Source organism: Muscardinus avellanarius (genome assembly GCF_963383645.1).
Source record: "Muscardinus avellanarius genome assembly, chromosome: 10".
Classification (NCBI taxonomy): Eukaryota; Metazoa; Chordata; class Mammalia; order Rodentia; family Gliridae; genus Muscardinus; species Muscardinus avellanarius.
In genome coordinates, this window is record NC_137796.1 from 83017433 (window position 1) to 83035990 (window position 18558).

The 18558-nt window shown below is 53.6% G+C and overlaps 1 protein-coding gene across 1 annotated transcript in view; it reads right to left on the minus strand.

Moving 5' to 3' along the window:
- CASTOR2 (cytosolic arginine sensor for mTORC1 subunit 2) overlaps positions 1-18173 on the minus strand; it is a gene marked incomplete at both ends in the record, with an annotated part of 53080 nt that extends 34907 nt beyond the window's left edge. The window contains one exon of the mRNA XM_080702257.1: positions 18061-18173. Coding sequence (XP_080558383.1) covers positions 18061-18173 — 113 coding nt within the window. The remainder of the gene's footprint in view (positions 1-18060) is intronic.
- Between the last annotated feature and the right edge of the window lie 385 nt (positions 18174-18558).

The window sequence follows — 18558 nt, forward strand, 5'->3', positions numbered from 1 at the left end:
TGCTGTGAGTTAGGGCCTACTGCCATATCTTTCCACAGAGGGAGACTGAGGCCCGGGGGATGCAACGTGCCTGCCCATGGTCACACCACTAGCCAGGGAAGAGCTGGATGGGACCAGGGCTGACCTGAAACCCCTTGGTGATGACTCTTGAGAAGCAACAACTTGTGCTCCTGCTGTGGTCTCTGGGGACCAGAATTAGACTCCTCAAAGAAGATGTCTAACTTCGGCCCCGCAGAGTCCCCAGGCCACGCTGCACTGCAAGAGGTGTGTGTGGTCACAGACTGGATCATATGTGGGACTACTGAGTCCAAGCCTGGGTGCTTCCTTTGCTAAATGACTGGGCAAGTCCCTCGTTCTCTGGGGCCTGGGATTCCTAATTGTAACGGGGGTGGGAGGGAGGTGCGGTTGAGTGTGGTGGCACAGGGCTGTCATTCCAGTACTTGGGAGGCCCAGACAGGAGGATCCAAGGTTCCCCACCACCCTCAGCAACTTATTGAGACCCTGTTTCAAAATAGAAAAATAAAATAAAATAAATAGAGCTGGGGGCATAGCTCAGAGGTAGGATGTCCCTGGGTCCAATCTCTATTAACACACACACACACACACACACACACTAGCTGAGAATACATCAAAAGCACCAGGCTCGTGGGGACCTGAGTCGGGGTGAGCGTGCCTCTGGGAGGCTGCATAGAGAGCTTAGACACTGCGTCTGGGGAGGGGGCAGGGCAGGGGATGCACACATGACGGCCTCCCTCACTGCCCGGGACTCTGGACTCAGCACCCCAAAGTGCTTTGTTGCGTAATCTCACTCAGTCCTAAGCACCATATGACGTGTGTGTGTGTGTGTGTGTGTGTGTGTGTGTGTGTGTGTGTGTGTAAGTAAGCGCCCACGTGCATACACGCCCATCTCCCCCTTCTTCTGCAGAAATCACACTTAGAGCAAGCAATCTTGACCCAGGGCAGGGGAGGGAGATGGCTAGAGAGACACTGAAGGGAGGAAAATGCCCAGACAGAACAAGGTCTAGAGGATGTAGAAAACAGTGAATTAAAGAAGAAACACAGCCGGGTTAGGTAGTGCACACCTGTAATCCTAGTACTTGGGAGGCTGGGACAGGAGGATCACAGGTTCAAGGATACTCTTGGCAATGTGGTGAGACTATCAGCAGTCTAGAGAGACCCTATTTCAAAACAGAAAATATAAAGGGCTCGGGGTATAGCTGTTGGTAGAATGCCCCTGGGTTTAATCCCCAGTACTATAAAAAAGGAGAAATGAAGTTTGGCTCTGGCAGGGCTGCTCCTCCCTACACCCAGGCCTGGCTCCCGGAACCTGGGAGCAGCCTTGTGGTTAATGGGTGATCTTCAGCCTCCAGCAGTTCTCTAGGCCCTCACCCCAAAAGAGTCCTGGGGCAGTTCACCCTGGGCTCCGCCCTCCCCCTTGGAGCTGCACCAGCTTGAGGCCCATGGGGGAGGCCCTGGGGGTCAGCATCTCCTCCCCGGCCTCACCTCTAAGGCAGGTAGGTAGGATGGAGAATGTGAGGAGCCTCCTGGTCCTGTCCCTGCCAGGGTCACACCACAAGGCCACGGCGCTGCAGCTCTGGGAAGGAGAAGCGGCCCTCTGGGCCCCTGTCCGGAGGTCTTTTTTCATAAACAGTTCTGAGGCTTGAACCTAGGGCGGCCTCACACAAGCTAGGCAAGCACTCTCCCACTGATCTAACTCCCAGACTGTGTGGCTTCGGGGACTGTGCCCAGGAGTGTTCTACCTTTGAGCTACACTCCCAGCCCTTTTTATTCATTTTTTTTTTTAAATTTGAAACAGGATCTTGCTAAGTTGCTGAGGTCCTCACTTAAGTTGCTGACAGTGGCCTCAAACCTTCAGATCCTTCTGCTTCAGCCTCCTAAGTACTGGGATTACAGGTACGTGTCACCATGCCCAGCTCTCCCAGCCTTTTACATTTTGAGGTAGGAATTTGCTAGGTTGTCCAGGCTGGCCTCAAATTTGTGATCCTCCTGCCTCAGTCTCCTGGGTGGCTGGGGTTACAGGAGTACGCACTGCACACAGCTGACCAGAGCCTTTGATTCCAGGTTTGAACTCTTCCACAGGAAGCATGCTATGGACACTATCTCTGTGCCCTGAAGGCTACAGAGAGCAGCACCTGGCCCTGCAGGGGTTCCTGTGAGAGGTGAGCAGTGACTTCAAAGGAGGCTCTGGTGCTGAGACAGCAGAGAACCTGGGCCTGCCGCCATACCCATTCTCAGTCACTTTCCAGGCAGTGTAAAACCCCTCTGCACTGGCCCTGTCTTACAGAGAAGTGCAGGGTTCAGAGACAGGAAGCAACCAGGCTGGGGCTGCACAGCTTGCTTGCACCAGGCAGAGCTGGGGCATCAGACTCACAGGGCAAGAACATCTGGGGCAGGGGCCTCAGGGGCCAAGTAGAGGTTTGTCCTGACCAAAGAAGAGGGCAGAGGGCACCAGCAGAGGGAGGAGACTAGCAAGAACTAAAGAGGAAGGGGAGGCAGGCGGGGCTGCAGAAGCTGAGTGAGGGCTGATGCAGAGCAAGTGGTTGCCATGGGCCCGGGGCAGGGTTGGCTTTCCAAGTAGAGTGAAGCTGCCTGGCCAAGGAGGGTCTGGAGGGCTGGAGACCCTCCTCCTGAGGACCTCAGGACCGAGGGGCTTGAGTAGAGGGGCGAGGGGTGGCTGCTGGAGTGGACAGGAGGGGGCAACAGGGAAAGGTCTGGAGGTCAAGCAGGCAGGACTGCCTGCAAGAGCTGGGCTGGGTGTTGGGGGATGGGTGCATGGGGGCTGGATGGATTTGGTGCTTTTTATTAAGTAGGAAATAAAGAGTGTAGGAGCAGCTAGGGGAGAAGATGGTCAGAACCACATGGATGTGCTAAGTCCTGGTGCCCAAGCAGCTCCCAGGACAGAAGGGTGAGCACCTTTTGCCTTTTTCTTTTTTCTTTTCTTTTTTTTTTTTTGGTGTTGGGAATTGAACCCAGGGACATTCTGCCTCTAAGCTACACTCCCAGCCCTTTAAAAAAAATCTTACTTTGATACAGAATTTCCCTAAGTTGCAGAGGCTGGCCTTGAATCTGCGATCTTCTTGTCTCAGCTTCCCAAGTACCAGGATTACAGGTGTGCACCACGGTGCCTGCTGAGCTTATACCTTTCGCCGGGTTTGTGTGCTGCAGACCTCCTCTCAGGCCAGCTGCCACCTCCCCAGATAGAACTAACAAAACATGTCTTCCTCCTCAAATACAGATCAGCAGTTGTCATTCCATCCTGCAACCATGGATGGGCCCTGCCGGGGATTCGAAGGTGTGACAGGTTGTCAGCACTTGCTGCCTGGCTTCCACTTGGGGCAGAGGGATTTGGTCCTCAATCAATGAGCTCACTGCGTGCCGGATGCCTAAGTCAGACCTTGCCCTAAAACCTACCGAATCCCCACAACCCTGAGAAGTTGCCGTTACTGTGCCCACCAAAAGATTGGGAGACTGAGTCCCTTTGAGGCTCTTACATGGCACCAGAGGCTATACAGCTGGCGAGTGGGTGACATTTGACATGAAGCCACATCTGCCAGGCTGCTGAAAGTGGGGGCCACTGGTCCTTCCTTAACACCAGCTCTTCTGCCCCGTGTTAATGGCAGGTGTGACCAGCACAGGACCCAGGTGGGCTGACCCCCACTGCGGCCTGTCTGTGGGTGACCTGGGGCTAGTGCCTGAGCAGCTAGTCCCTCCTGGTGCTGGGACCCCAGGACATCTCATTTCTATTGGCTGTCTATGGGGACATGAAAGGTACCTTCAGGGGCCCAGTGTCCCCTGGCTCTGGACAACGATCTGCCGAGGTGACACTTCTACATCTGCCCCATGGGTACCGCATCAGTGACTTGAGCTCCAAGGGGCAAAGACCGAACTTTACACACAAGCTTCCACCCTCTGCCCTTTCTGTTCAAGAAAGGAGTCAGCCTGGAGTGGAGGGGGGGGGGATCACAGAGTAGGCCAGGGAAGGTTCCCCTGGCCCTGTCTCAGAGGGAAAATGGACCCTCCCTTGAAAATGAGCACCAGGCGCGAGCTCGGCATGCCTAACTCTCCCTCCTCCCTGCTGGCGGGGCGGGTCAGCTCCTGGCAGCCTTGGCTCAGATCGAGTGGCTCAGATCGAGTGGCGGGGATCAGCCTTGGTTGGGTCAGCAACAGAGGCCTCATGTGTCCTCCTGACCCCAGCACCTCTCCAGGGCCCGTGGGTGTGGCCACCTGAGCCCAGCACTCAAGCAGCTAGGAATGTGAGGACTAGAGGCTCATGGGAGATGTCTCAAGGGGCCCAAAGAGGCCCCCAATACCCACTTGAGACACTTGTCCTCCACTTACACAAGTACCTGCTTAGGTTATACCAGGCCCCTAAAGCTCAGTCCAAGGGCAAAACTGGTCTGCCCTGTGAAGAAGCGAGTCCCACAGATGTTTAGTCCTCCAGACTGAGCGCCCTCAGGGCTTCCGAGTGTCCAGTCACACTAAGCTGGCTTGATGGCCAGGCATAGTGGTACACACCTGTAATCCTGGAACTCAGGGGGCTGAGATAGGAGGACTGGGGGTTTGAGACCAGCCTCAGCAACTTAGCAAGATTCTCAGCAACCTAGGGAGACCCTGTTTCAACAAAATAAAAAGGGCTGGGGGTGTAGCTTGGAGGTAGAATGCCCTTGGGTTCAACCCCCAGTATCAGAATAAAAACACACACACACTCACACACTCTCTTTCCCTCCTCCCACCATATGCACGCGCACACGCGCGCGCACACACACACACACACACACACACACACACACACATGAACATGGACTCTGGAAACAGCGGTCACAGGTTCACGGAAAATTGGCTGGGGTTTCTTAACATTTTCAACACAGAACTAAGAATATGAACCAGCAATTCCGCTCCCACGTGTATGCCCAAGGGAAATGAAAATGTCTGCCCACTTGAAAAACTTATACATGGCTATTCACAATATTAGTCATAATAGCTCAAAAGTAGAAAAGATCCAAATGGCCATCAATGGACAGATTCACACACAGTACATTTATATAATGGAATATTATTCGGCCATAAGAAGAAGCACGGATCCATGCTACAGCTCAGATGAACCATCTTCAAGGTAAGGAATGAAGGAAAAGAGGACAGTCACAAAGGACTACATACTGTATGATTTCACTGTAAGAAACGTCCAGCATAAGTGAATCCAGAGAGACAGGAAGTAGTAATTAGCATTACCAGCGTTTGGGGAATGGGGAGAAAAATGAAGTAAATGCATCATGGAATGTTTCCTTTATGGATGGTGAAAATGTCCTGGAATTAGAGCTCAGGGATGGTTGTACAACAGGAAGAATATAGCGGAAGCCAGTAAATCATAAACTTGAAAAGAAGGAATTGTATGGTAGGTGAATTATAAAAGTGGTTATAAAAAGGTCCTTACTCTTCTACTGTTTTTTGTGGTCATGCACTAGTCACTGAGACATTTAGTGTCTGTTTCCCCATTTGCAAACGGGGTTGGTAACTGCACCGGCCCTGCTAGGTGTCTCCCTGGGCCCTATCCATGGCCACCACACCACCCTGGCTGGCGGCCTGCTATGCTGCCATTTGGTCCTGTGAGCTTGCCAGACCCCTACCTCTGTTTCTGTGAAATTACGGTAAACCATGCTGAACATAAAATCTGTCCGCTCAATGCCCCCCCCCACCCCCCAGGACTGAGAACTGAACCTGAGGCATTCTACCAGTGAGCTATATCCCTTGTCCCCCTTTTTGTGGCATGAGGAATTGAATTCAGGGGCGTTCTACCTCTGAGCCCCCCCCCACCCTCCCCCCAGGCCTTTTTACTTTCTGTTCGGAGGCAGGGTCTTGCCAGGTTGCTGAGAATCTCACCAAGTTGCTGAGATTGGTCTTGAACCTGAGATGCTCCTACTTCAGCCTCCCAAGTACTGGATTACAGGCATGCACTATTTTTTTTTTTTAATCTCCTTTTTAATTTATATTTTGAGGCAGGGTTTTGCTAAGTTGCCCAGGTTGGCCGTGAACTTTCGATCCTACTGCCTCGGCCTCCCCAGGAGTCATTAGGATGAGGGGTGTGTGCCATCGCATCTAGCCCTCTTTAACCATTTTTAAGTGTGTAGCTCTGTGGCGTTAAATACATCCACGGTGTTGGGCAATCGCCACTACCATCCGTCTCTAGAAGTCTTCGTCTTGCAAAACTGAAACTCTAGACCCATTAAGCAACAAGGCCCCGTCCCTGGCAACCACGGCTCTATTTACTGTCCTCGTGAATCTGACTGCTCTAAGGACCTCGCTGCACACGGTTTGTCTTTTCTGTGACTGCCTTGTTTCTCTCAGCGTGATGTCCTTGAGGGTCACGCATGATAGAGCAAATGTCAGTATGTCCTTCCTTTTTAAGGCTCAATAATATTTCATGGTATATGTGTACCACCTGTTTATCTGTTCATATGCTGAAGGACACAGGACACTTGGGTTGCTTTCGCGTTTTGGCTGCTATAAATACTGTGCTCCTATGAGGGTGGGTGTGCAAATCTCTTAGATCCTGCCTCACTTGTTTTGGGCCTCTATGTAGAAATGGGCTGTTGGATTGTATGGTCATACAACTGTTTAACTTTTTTATTTTTTTTCAGTACTAGGGATGAAACCCAGGGGCATTCTACCTTTGAGCTATACCCCAGCCCTATTTTTTTTTTTTTTTTTTTTTTTTTGCAGCACCAGGGATGAAACCTAGGGGCATCCACCTCTGAGCTACACCCCCAGCTCTATTTTTTGGTCTTTTTATTTATTTTTGTGGTACTGGCTATACTCCCAGTCCTATTTTATATTTTATTTGGAAACAAAGTCTCACTAAGTTGCTGAGAGCCTCACTAAGTAGCTGAGGCTGGCTTCGAACCTGTGCGATCCTCCTGTCTCAGCCTCCCAAGCGCAGGGATTACAAGTGTGCGCCACCATGCCTGGCCTGACTGTTCAACTTTTCAGAAACTGCTATACTGTTTCCTACAATGAATGTACCAGTTTATGTTCCTGCCCACACAGTGCACAAGTGTCCTAATCTCTCCATTTCTTCACCAACACTTTTTTTTTTAATGCAAGTTGTTTTTTGTTTGTTTTATTTGGTGCTGGGGATTGAACCCGGGGCATCATGCTTACAAGGCAAGCCCTTTACCACTGAGCTATATCATAGCCTAGTTTTTGTTTTTGTTTTGTTTTTTTTTTGGTACTGGGAATCAAACTACAGGCATTCTATTCCTGAGCTATACCTCCAGCCCTATTTTTTATTCTTTATTTTGAAGCAGGGTCTCAGTAAGTTGTATAGGGTCTAAGTAGCTGAAGCTAGCCCTGAACCTGTGATCCTCCAGTCTCAGCCTCCCAAGTACTGGGATTACAAGCATGCGCCACCATGCCCGGCTCCTAGTTTTTGTTTTTAATAGAAGCCATCCTGAGGGGAGTACAGAGGCCCCACCTCTGCTCTCTCATTCTCTCTCTTGTTTTCACACGGGCAGCACCTGCTTGTCACCTGGGTGTCAGCTCCTAGACCATCAGGCGCAAACATCCTCCCTTACACCCAGTGTTCTCCTGCTTTACTGACTCCTGCTTTACAGGACTCTGAGCTGCTCTCTAAAACTTTCCTGATATGTCCACTGTCTTGGCACTAAGAAGATAAGCCCCGTATAGTCAGGCACTCTGACCTTTCCCTCTGGCGTCTCCCAGGTTGAGAAAGGTGCCCGGCCCCTGCTCAGCACACATCAATGCAACAGCGGCAGGGCCAGGGCTGCAACCTCAGCACGTGTAGACGCACAGCTCAGGCAGACCTCGAAGCTGCCGCCAGCTGCCAGCTGCAGGATGCTCCAAGGCAGACGCCAGACCCCTGGACTGTGAGGCGGAAAAACACAGGAATACTCAGTGTGGGGGCACAGAACCTGCACGCCTTCAAACACCTGGGTGAATCAGGAAAAATGGTGTTCCACAGAGCCCAAGGCTGTGTGTGTGTGTGTGTGTGTGTGTGTGTAGTACTGGGGATTGAACCCAGGGTCATTCTACCTTTGAGCTATACCCTTGGCCCTTTCTATTTTGAAACAGGGTCTCACTAAATTACCATGCTGGCTTCCAACCTGGGATCCTTCTATCTCAGCCTCTGGAATGCGAGGATTACAGGCCTGTGCCCCCAAGCCCAGCAAAACCCCAAGTTTTAAAAACTTATTACTTATTTTCAGTTTGGTAAGATACATAACACCTCCTCTCTTGACCGGTTTTTAAATTATTATTATTATTATTTATTTTTATTTTTGGTGGTACTGGGGTTCCTGGAAGCCCATCTACCTCCAGGCTACACTCCCAGACCTATCTTCTATTTTTTTATTTGAAAACAGGGTGTCTTAAGCCAGCGCGGCTGGCTCCGAACCTGCGCGATCCTCCCGTCTCCGCCTTCCAAGCTTGGGGATTACAAGTGTACGGCACCACACCCGGCTCTTGACCGGTTTTAAATGGACAGCTCTGTGGCAGTGGATACAGCTGTGCTGCGAGCACTCATCACGGTCTCCAGAATGAAGGGCCATACCACTTAAGCGGTACCGCCCCAGCCCTAGGCAGCGGCCACTCTACGAATCCCACTCCTTGGGTACCTCCCGGCAAGAGGAACCACGCGACAGCTGTCCTCTCACATCCGGCTTATTTCACGTAGCATACTCTCCCCATCCACGCCGCAACATGCGCCAGATGCTCTTCCTTTCCCCCCGTATCATATTCCACGGTATACACACACACCACATTTTGTTTGTCCCATCATCTGTTGATAGACACTGGGGTCATCTCCATCTTTCGTCTTGTGAATAATGCTGCTAATAACGTGGGTATGCAAATAGGATTTGGGAGCACAGATCAGACCAGGGGTCAGAATATATCCAGTGTGCTCTGTTTAGGGCCAGGAGGCATATATGACGTCTAGAAGTGAGTTACTCCTTAGTTTCCACACACAACAAACCAGGTGGCTAGAGAGTTAGGGAACCTGTCCACTGCTGAGATCCGTGGTCCTGTCTGCTTGTGTGGAGCCACCTACCCAAGACGACTGGCCTATGGGCCCAGGACAACGAGAGCCCAACTGCTCTGGCACTGATGGAACATGGCGTTCTACTCAGGGCTGGGAAAACTTTCCACAGGCTCAGGAGAGACCACGTCAACCTTTCATAACTGCCCTTCTTGATCCATGGGAGGGGAGTCAATGCCAGGGACAGCCGCCCCGAGGCCTAGAAACACACCTGGGGGTGAGGATAGTGGGGACCAGTGCCCTCACCCCTCGGTCAGGGCGGCTGCCTGAAGGGAGCAAAGCAAGAGCAGACCCTAAGGAGTTGACGTTAGGTTTTTGGACTTGTGAGAGACCTCTGGCTGGACCAAAGGTGGGGCGTGCACACATCCTGGCTTGCCTCCTTGTCTGGGGTGGTTATTTTGAGCAATCCTCAAAATACTATTCCCAAGCCAGGCGTGGTGGTGCACACTTATAATCTTAGTACTTGGGAGGCTGAGACAGGAGGATTGCAGGTTTGAGACCAGCCTCAGCAACTTAGCAAAACCCCGTCAGGGCCGGGCGTGGTGGCGCACGCTTGTAATCCCTGCGTTTGGGAGGCAGAGACAGGAGGATCGTGCAGGTTCGAAGCCAGCCGCGCTGGTTTAAGAGACCCTGTTTCCAAATAAAAAAGTATAAAAACAGGTACTGGGAGTGTAGCCCGGAGATAGAAGGGTTTCCAGGAACCCCAGTACCACCAAAAACAACAACAACAAAAAAAAACCCCAAAACAACAACAAACAAACAACAAAAAAAAAATCCCTGTCAGGGGGAAATAAGGGGTAGGGGCTCAGAGGTAGAATGCCCCTGAGTCCAATCCCTAGTACCAAAAACAAAACAAAAAAACCCCAAAGTTCCCATGTGAAAGAGAGATGATGCAGTTACTTCATAAGTTATCTATTGTTATAAAACAAATCACCCCCAAATCTAAGTGGAATGAAACTTTTTTTGTCTCTAGAAGTTCGGATCTGAGAGTGGTTCAGCAGACAGTTCTGGTTTAGAATCTTCCAGGAGGTTTGCAGTCAAGACTGGCGGGGGCTAGGGATTCCATCCGTGGGCAAAGCTTGCCTGAGGCAGGGGCTTGCTCCTTCCCCACAAGGCTGCTTGAGTGCCCTTACAACATGGCGACCAACACACTCTTCACTGTCTCTAGGACTTAGGGCAAGGAATCTAAGAAGCAGAGGGCCCCAGGCAGAATCGGCCCTTTGATGATCCAGCCCTGGTATTCTTTAAGTATCACTCTGCCACCTTCTAGTCCTTAGAGGTCACTAAGCCAGACATTTAAAGGCGAGAGGGGAAGGGAGAAGGGAGAAATCTAGCTTTTGAAGAGAAGACCGTCAGAACTGGGAGATATTTTAAAACTACCACAGTGGCCCTAAAATAAGGCATGTGTGGGGGAGGGACAGGACAAAGCCACAGACATCAGATCAAGGAACAGTGGCACGCCAGGTAAGGCTGTGAACAGGACCAGGGGCAGCCTGAGGATTCTGAGCAAGGCAGATGTGCCCAGGATCTGGAATGACTGCTTGACCCTCCCCTCCAGCACCCACCTCCAGGTGGGTTTGCACCCCCAGGGATGCTCCGCTCTGGCCATCTCATCCCTTCCCTTTGGTGGAGACCAATCATCTTTTCTGCCCACGGGACAGAAGCTCCTTTTGCATTCTGCCCCTGGCCCTGTTCAGGGCAGATACACACGATGGGGTTTCTGCATGAACCAAAGGTGCGGAAGAGCACCACCCCAGGGTGTGGTCACATCAGCTGCTGGCTGGCAGCCTGCATCCTGCACACACCTGCTACGGGGATCTATCTTCCCTGGGGAGGCAGAGAGACTCCTTGGGAGCAGCAGCAGCTGACCTCGGCTCTCTGAAGTGGGCTTGGGAATGGCTCTGGGGACCCCTTCGCTCTCCCCCACACCCCGCCCAATCCCTCTGTGCCCATCCCTGCAGCTCCCTGCCTGGCCAGTCTTGCTCCATCCCCAGCACCTCCTGACGTCTTCTGATCCAGAGCCAGCTGGGCTCAAGTGAACTGCCTCCTCAAGGAAGGCTTTCTTGCTTGCAGCTCCCAGGTCCTAGAGCGTTTACAGCAGCTCTTTCAGAGGCCCTGCGCTTACATGACTAATGTCCTCTGGGGGCAATGACAGAATCTCCACTTCCTAGAATCGGAATGGGACTGTGTGTGGAAGGAGTCAGCTCTGCCCTCACAGACTGGTACCAGCCAGCTTAACCAGCGCATTTCTCCCTGAGCCAATGCTTACTGGTGCTTCCAGCCGGCCAAGTGCTATTCAAAATGCTGGATGTGGTTGATCTCGTTATGTCCTCTGAGGCCCCGGGCAGGACTTTACAGGTAAGAAGCTGACAGCACAGAGAGGTCAAGCAACTTGCCCAAGATCACACTGCCAGGATGTGGCACTGCTGGGACTTCCCTGGAGCCTGCTAGGACTCTAACTCCACCACCAGCCTGGCTTTCTCTAAGCTGCAGTGCAACAGCCCTGCACTTGGAAAGATGGGGCACACTGGGACTTCTTGCAATTTTAAGCTTCTCTCCCCCAGGCCCCCCTTAGTCACTGGTGCGCACTAAGGCTAGTTGGTAAGCCATGCCGCAGGCAGCCATGGGAGGGAAGGAGCACATGCGCGAGCCAGAGCCCTGGACCCCGCAACCTGCCCCAAAGGCGGCGGGCGGGGGCTCTGTGATGTGTTTGCTGCTTACTCACCTGCTTGCTTTGTCTGCCAATCAAATGTGATGGGCTTTCTAGGACTGAATTGCAAGGTGATGACATGACTCTGGCCTTCACTGCCGTGGCTGCTCAACAATACCTCCATTAAGAGGCTCCTAGGGACAGGGAGTCCAGCAGCTCAGTCTGCTTGGGCACCAGGCTCAGTGGTTCCTGGGACAGGACCTATGGCCAGACTTCCTGGGTGCAAATCCCAGCCCTGTCACTTTTTTTTTTTTTTTTTTTGGTAGTGGGGATTGAGCCCAGGGGCATTCTACCTCCAAGCTATACCCCCAGCCCTATTTTATTCTGAAACAGGGTCTCACTAAGTTGCTGAGGCTGGCCTTGAACCTGCGCTCCTCCTATCTCAGCCTCCCAAGTATGGGATTACAGGTGTGCTCCACTGCCACCGGGATCAGCCCTGTGTGTCCTTCAGCCCTAGACTGCTTCAGTTTCTTGTCTGAAAGTGGGGATCATACAACTCCCACTCGAGAGGGTCGTTGTAAAGATTAAATGAGCTTAGACACGTGGTGTGGAGAGCCGTGCCTGGAATGAGCCAAGTGCTTCATGAATAGGAGTTGTGGCAGCCGCTGGCATCCTGGTTATCACTGCATTTTATTATCCATTCTGGCTTTTGCCTTACAGAGTACAAAGAACACCAAACACCAAAGAGTCTGACTACACGTGGAGGAGTGGCAGGCGTGGTGTCCAGGCTGAACACCTCTACCCCTCCTGTTCCCGGGCTTCTGAGGCCTTCATGGCTCTGGCTGGACTTCCAGGCTCAGGTGAAGCTGGCTGCGGCTGGCTGTGGGGTCAGAGCAGGGGAGCCAGAGGGGCAGCACTGTGATCCCACCTCCGTCAGGGGCCTGTGCAGCAGTCTGTGTGCAGAAGCTTCTTCACACTGGATCAGCCTCACAGGATCAAAGTCTCCATCACCGCAGGCCAACGTGGTGACCACTCATTCACAGCCAGGGTCCTCCACCACCCTGTGGCCTGGAGCCTGCAGGTGGCAGCCCCACCTGCCATGGTGAGTCCTGATTGGTCCATGATGGCCTCATTCCCTGCACCAGTGATTGGCTGAGGCATGTTCATGTGACCCAGTTCCAACCAATGAGATGAGGAAGTCTGCACAAGATTGTGTGTGTGGGGGTGCCCCTGGAAAGGTTTTCTCAGGGACACCCCAGAGGCAACAGCCCTTTCCCTGGCTGGGCTTCCTCTAGCCAGACCACTGCCCCAGCCATTGCCACAGCTAAGCCTCAGATGGTCCAATAAAAAAGTGGGAAGATCTGGGTCCCTATTGTATCATCAAGATGTTAAGGTAACCTACCTTAGAACAATCCAACTTTTTTTTTTTTTTTTTTTTTTTGGTGGTACTGGGGTTCCTGGAAGCCCTTCTACCTCTGGGCTACACTCCCAGACCTATTTTATATTTTTGAAACAGGGTCTCTTACGCCAGCACGGCTGGCTTCGAACCTGCGCGATCCTCCTGTCTCCGCCTCCCAAGAACAGGGATTACAAGCGTGCGCCACTACGCCCGGCAACAATCCAACTTTTAACTTCTTACCACACAAGGCTCAAACTTATACTTTAAGCCAGTTAGGCTATGGCGTGTTATCTGCAGTCCAAAGCATCTCAGCTGATATTCTGTGATTCCCTTTCATCCTCTATAGAGATTAGGTCGATCATAGCAGAGGAAGGGTCGGGAAGGGTCAGGGTTAGCTGGACACTCAGGGAAGACTTCCTGGAGGAAGTGCAGCTAAAGCAGAATCTAAAAGGCTGAGCAGAGCCGGGGCGTGGTAACGCTCGCTTGTAATCCCAATACCAGGGAGGCTGAGGCAGGAGGACCAGGAGCTACTTGGTGAGACTCTCTACAACTCAGCGAGACCCTGTTTCAAAAAGTAAAGAATAAAAAAAAGGGCTGGGGGTGTAGCTTAGAGGAAGAATGCCCCTGGTTCAATCCCCAGTACTGCAAAATACACACACACACACACACACACACACACACACACACACACACACACACATATATACTGAGCAGGTGCACAGAGGAGATAAAGCAAGGGGTAGCATTCCAGGCAGAGGAGGCGGACGGAACAGGCCAGAAGGCTAGAGAAACCAGTGTGGAGGGACACTAGGAATAACCTTTGTGGCTGGGAGTCATGAGCAATAAGGCTAGACAGACAGATGGGTGGGCCACTGAGGGAAAACCACAAGGGCAGAGAGGGAGCACGGGGGATGGCCTGCTCACCTGGGTCTCACCCTCTAACTTTAGAATAAGGCACTCGGCCGTTGTTCAGACCACTACTTCACTACATCATCCAGCCATACCCAGATGCCGCCCTGGACGTCCCGGACAGAGGCCTGCCCAGCAGCACCGAGGCAGGGGCCACGGGCTCTGCTTCTGCCAGGTGTGATCGTGCCTGCCAGGTCTCTTCAGCCCCCAGGGCGCTCGCCAGAGACTCTGGCAAATACTTAGCTGAAATCTGGGTCATGCACACATGGGTCGGAAATCCATCACGCCGACAGTTACTAAGCGCCTACAGGGCAGCGTGCTGAGGGCAGTGGAGAGGGGGCCTGGTTCGAATTCCGACTCTGTTTCTTCTCAGTTGTATGACCTTGAGCGAGCCATTTCATCCCCCCAAGCCCAGTGTCTGTGCCTCTTTGTGAAACGTGGCCAAGTCAGGGGTAGTGGCATAGTGGTGGGAGAGGGGAGGAGTGGACAGCATGATGCACATAAACCTTCCTGGGATGAGGGTTTGTAATCACGGGGGGAGTGTCCGAAATGCTGCAAGACCAGAGTTAAGAAAGCGGTGAGGGGCAGGAAGACCTGAGATAGGTCTGGAGGAAGCAGGGAGTCTAGATAGGCGGTGGGGAGGAATAAGCACTTCTGCAAGAAGAGAAGATAGAGGGAGGCCAGTTTTCCAATTTTGTGCTCCCAAATCTTTCACAACAGCGCACTGCAAACAGAAAGACTGGTGGTCAGTGTTGAATGTGACGTCATTTGCAACCTGCAATAATAAAAACTCTGAGCTTAGCCAGGCGCGGTGGCGCACACTTGTAATCCCCGCGCTTGGGAGGCTGAGACAGGAGGATCGCACAGGCTTGAAGCCAGCCTCAGCTACTTAGTGAGACCCTGTTTCCAAATAAATTACAAATAAATTATAAAATAGGGCTTGGGGGTGTAGCCTGGAGGTAGAAAGCCCCTGGTTTCCGCCCCCCAGTACCACACACACACAGACACCAAAAAACAAAAAACAAACAAACAAAAGCCCCTCTAACCTTAAGTCACAAAGATGCAAAGATGCAGGATGCAGCTTCAAGTCCCAGGCTCCATCACTTTATGTGTGACCTTGAGCAAGTTACTTCATCTTTGAGCCCCAGGCTCTTTCTTTGCAAAGCAGGCCTACCTAATTCACCAAGGTGTCACACCGTAAGCACGGAGATGTATGTACCTAGTGCCACATTCCCTTTCCACCTGGCGAATGCCCTAAGATCCAGCACCAACCACCTCCTACAGGAGGCAGCCTGGCTCCTCCCAGCTCTGCTAGGCCATGCCCCTGAATCCCCCTTACCGTCCTGCCCTGCTTCTTGCCATTCTTCAGCCAGAGGGGAAGGCTATCTTCACATCTCTTGGGCCCAGCTTCACCCTGGCACACAGTGGGTGTCTCCCAATGCCATCTTCCTCCCCACGTTGCAGCCCAGGTAGACACCAGAGGGAGGAAGTGACTAAGTCAGCTGGGGAAGGGGGAAGGAAGGTTTGGGAAGGGTTCAGGGAGACTAGATCTTGAGGGATAAAGTAGAATTTCCTAGGGGTGGGTGGGGATATGCTGGAAAGAGATGAAAGATGTACAGGTGTGAGGCGTGGAAGCGTGAGAAGAAGGTAAACTGTGGGTCACTGGAGTATTCACTCGGGCCCAGCTAGAGTCAAGGAGTCAGGATCCAGATTTCCAGGAGGCCTGGAGTGCCACGTGGAGGATTTGATCCTACAGAGTGACTGAAAAGCTGTAAACAGGTAGCATGGAGATCTTTAGGGGATGCTGCACTAGTTTGGGTTAAACAGGTTTCAGGGGTGACAGGGCAGAAAGACCCAAGCAGAATTGAAGGGACTACCTGGGTGGCTGGTTACTGGAAATAGCTTAGGTAACATATCTGCGCCCTAGTGCCCCTCTCCCACTTGCTAAAGAGCCATTTCCTCTGTTATCCCGTGCCACACGCGGCTGGTCTGTGGAAACTAGAGGGCCAAGCTATGCTAGCTTCATTTCAGAGAGGGACAAAGTGAGAGGCAGAGGAGAGAGGCCTGGCCCTGGCCCATCAGGCAAGGAGAGGGCTGGTCACCACCAGAAGCCACGCCTGGGTTCAGAGTGCACCCCTGTGGCAGGTCCTCAGAGCGCTCAGCACCTTCCACAGCCAGCCTCTGAAGACAAGGAGATGACCTTTGACCCGAGTCATCTTGGGACAGGATGGGGCACCTGGCGGGCCGCCTCTGGAAGGAGAGGAAGAAGGGGATAGGATCCCACAGAGGGTCCCCCCCTCCCCCCCCTGGTCAAGCAGGCCGAGGGTGCACCTGCCCCATGCATATTTATGAGTCTTCTAAACTGGATGCCGTGGGGGGGGGGGCATGCTGAAACAGGACCAGTCCTACCCTAAAGGAATGGGGCAAAGGAAGCCTGCCCTTTGAGGCCTCTCTAAGAAACCCCAAAATGCCCCCTCCTCCCAGCGCCCAGGCCCCGGGCACAGCAGCAGCAGTCTGAGTCATCATCGCTTTCTGAATGGTAGCAGAGAAATCAGTCAGGGGGCTTGCAGGGGCTGAGGGCCAGGGGTGGGAAAAACAAGGCAGTTCTGCCACCTCCAGCCTCAGACCTTGAAGACTGGCTGGGGGTGGAGGGCAGAAGGTAGGTAGATGTAGGACCCCAAGGTGTCAACAGCCAAAGGGGACTTTGTGTTGGGGGGGGGGTTTCAGAATCTGAGCGCCTTTTTGTTTTCAAATGACCTGTTTAATGATTACCTTTTACAATCAAAGAAACAAGGGCCCTCGGAAGGAAGGCAGGGGTTCCAAAACTTCAGGCCCCACCAAGGGGCAGCCTAAGCAGAAAGTAAACAAGAGCCACTGGGCAGATCTGGCTGCAGCTCACAAACAATGGCCGGACTGAGCTCCCCGGCTCAGGCACATCAAAGTGAGATTTTCAGGCAAGAACTTTAACAGGCAAATAACAGGCTGCGAAAGAATTATTTCCCTGTGCCCCCTGAGCTCAGTGCCAAAGGGGACAGCCTGGGGGGAAATGGGGGGGGGCAGAGCTGTCATTTTATCTTAACCTTGACCTGTAATGTATTCATTCATTTTGCAGTGAGGGAGAACCACCTCTGCCCCAGAACCCCCAACACCAACCAGCAACAACTCCATCATCCCTTTTAACTGTCACAATGGTAGGCAAACAAGGGACTTAAGTTAAGGCAGCTAGCTCACACTCACACTCCACTGGGCTCAGGCTCCTTGAAAGCAGAAAACAAGAAAACCTCAATCCAAGCATCTACCACCGGGCTCACAAAGTCAAACCCTTAACCTAGCGCTACGATATTCCAAGTTTTTTTTTTTTTTTTTTCTCTTCTTCTTCTTCCTCTTACCTCCCAAGGCCTTCAACTATTTTTCCTCCTGCAGCATCCAAGCCCAGCCCCGAGGCAGATCCATAAACACGTCTGCTTCTCTCCTTTCACGGTTCCACAGCCCCCCTCCCCACTTGCCTGGACCCCAAGGAGAAAGAATCAGCGCGACCCTCGCCCGCAGCCCCTCCCCCACCGCCGGCAACCCTCGCCGGCACCTTGAGATAAACATCCACTAATGATTTTATGATTTTCTGCTCCGGGTAGCCGCGCTCAGCAGAATCCCTCCCCCTGCCGTGGCGACGGGGGCCGGCCCAACCGAGGGCTGGGGGGATGGGGGGTGTTAGTTTGTTTTTTCCACTGCCGCGTCCCCACACCTGTTTTTCATTCATTCATTCGTTCGCTCGTTCATTCATTCACGGATTCGTCACTGCGGCCGCCGGGGGCCTGGGGATCTCGGGGAGGGGGCCGAGCCCGGGGGCGACAGCGGTGGGGGCGCAGCGGGGCGGGGGGGCCGGGGCGGAGGGACCCCGCAGGGGGCGGCCGGGGGGGCGGCGGGGGCGCTCCCGGGGCCGAAGTTGCTGCCGGCGGCGCGGCGGCGAGGACGGCCGCCCCGGGTGCGCCTCTTTGTCTGTCCCCGGCCGGCGCCGCGTCCCCGCGCGCTCACCTGGTCTTGGAGGACAGGAAGGCAAGTTTGATCAGGCCGTAGGTGAAGAGCGGGATACTCTCCTTGGCGACGCTGGCAACTTGCAGCCGGTGCTCCAGGATGTGGAGTTCCATCGTCCGCCCGCGCTCCGCGGCGGCTCATCGGCGGGGGGCGAGCCGCGGCCCCCGCCCCCTGCGCGCCCAGCCGGCACCGAGCCGCCGCGGGCAGCCGCCCGGGGAGCGGGAGCTCGGCGCCGGGCCGGGCGGGACCGCGGAGAGCGAGGCCGCCAAGTTGCGCGGGGCCGCGGGCGGGCGGCGGCGGCGGGCGAGGCAGCGCCGGCGGAGCGGCCGAGCGGCGGAGCAGCGGCGCGCGGCGCCCGGCGCAGGCAGCAGCTGGTGTTCGCTGTAACAAACAACTTGCCACTCAAACGCCGGCCCGCTGCGCATGCGCCGGCGCGCGCTGCCTGCCGGGACTTGTAGTCCGCGCGCCGCCGGGCTCCGCGGGCTGCAGCTGTCTGGG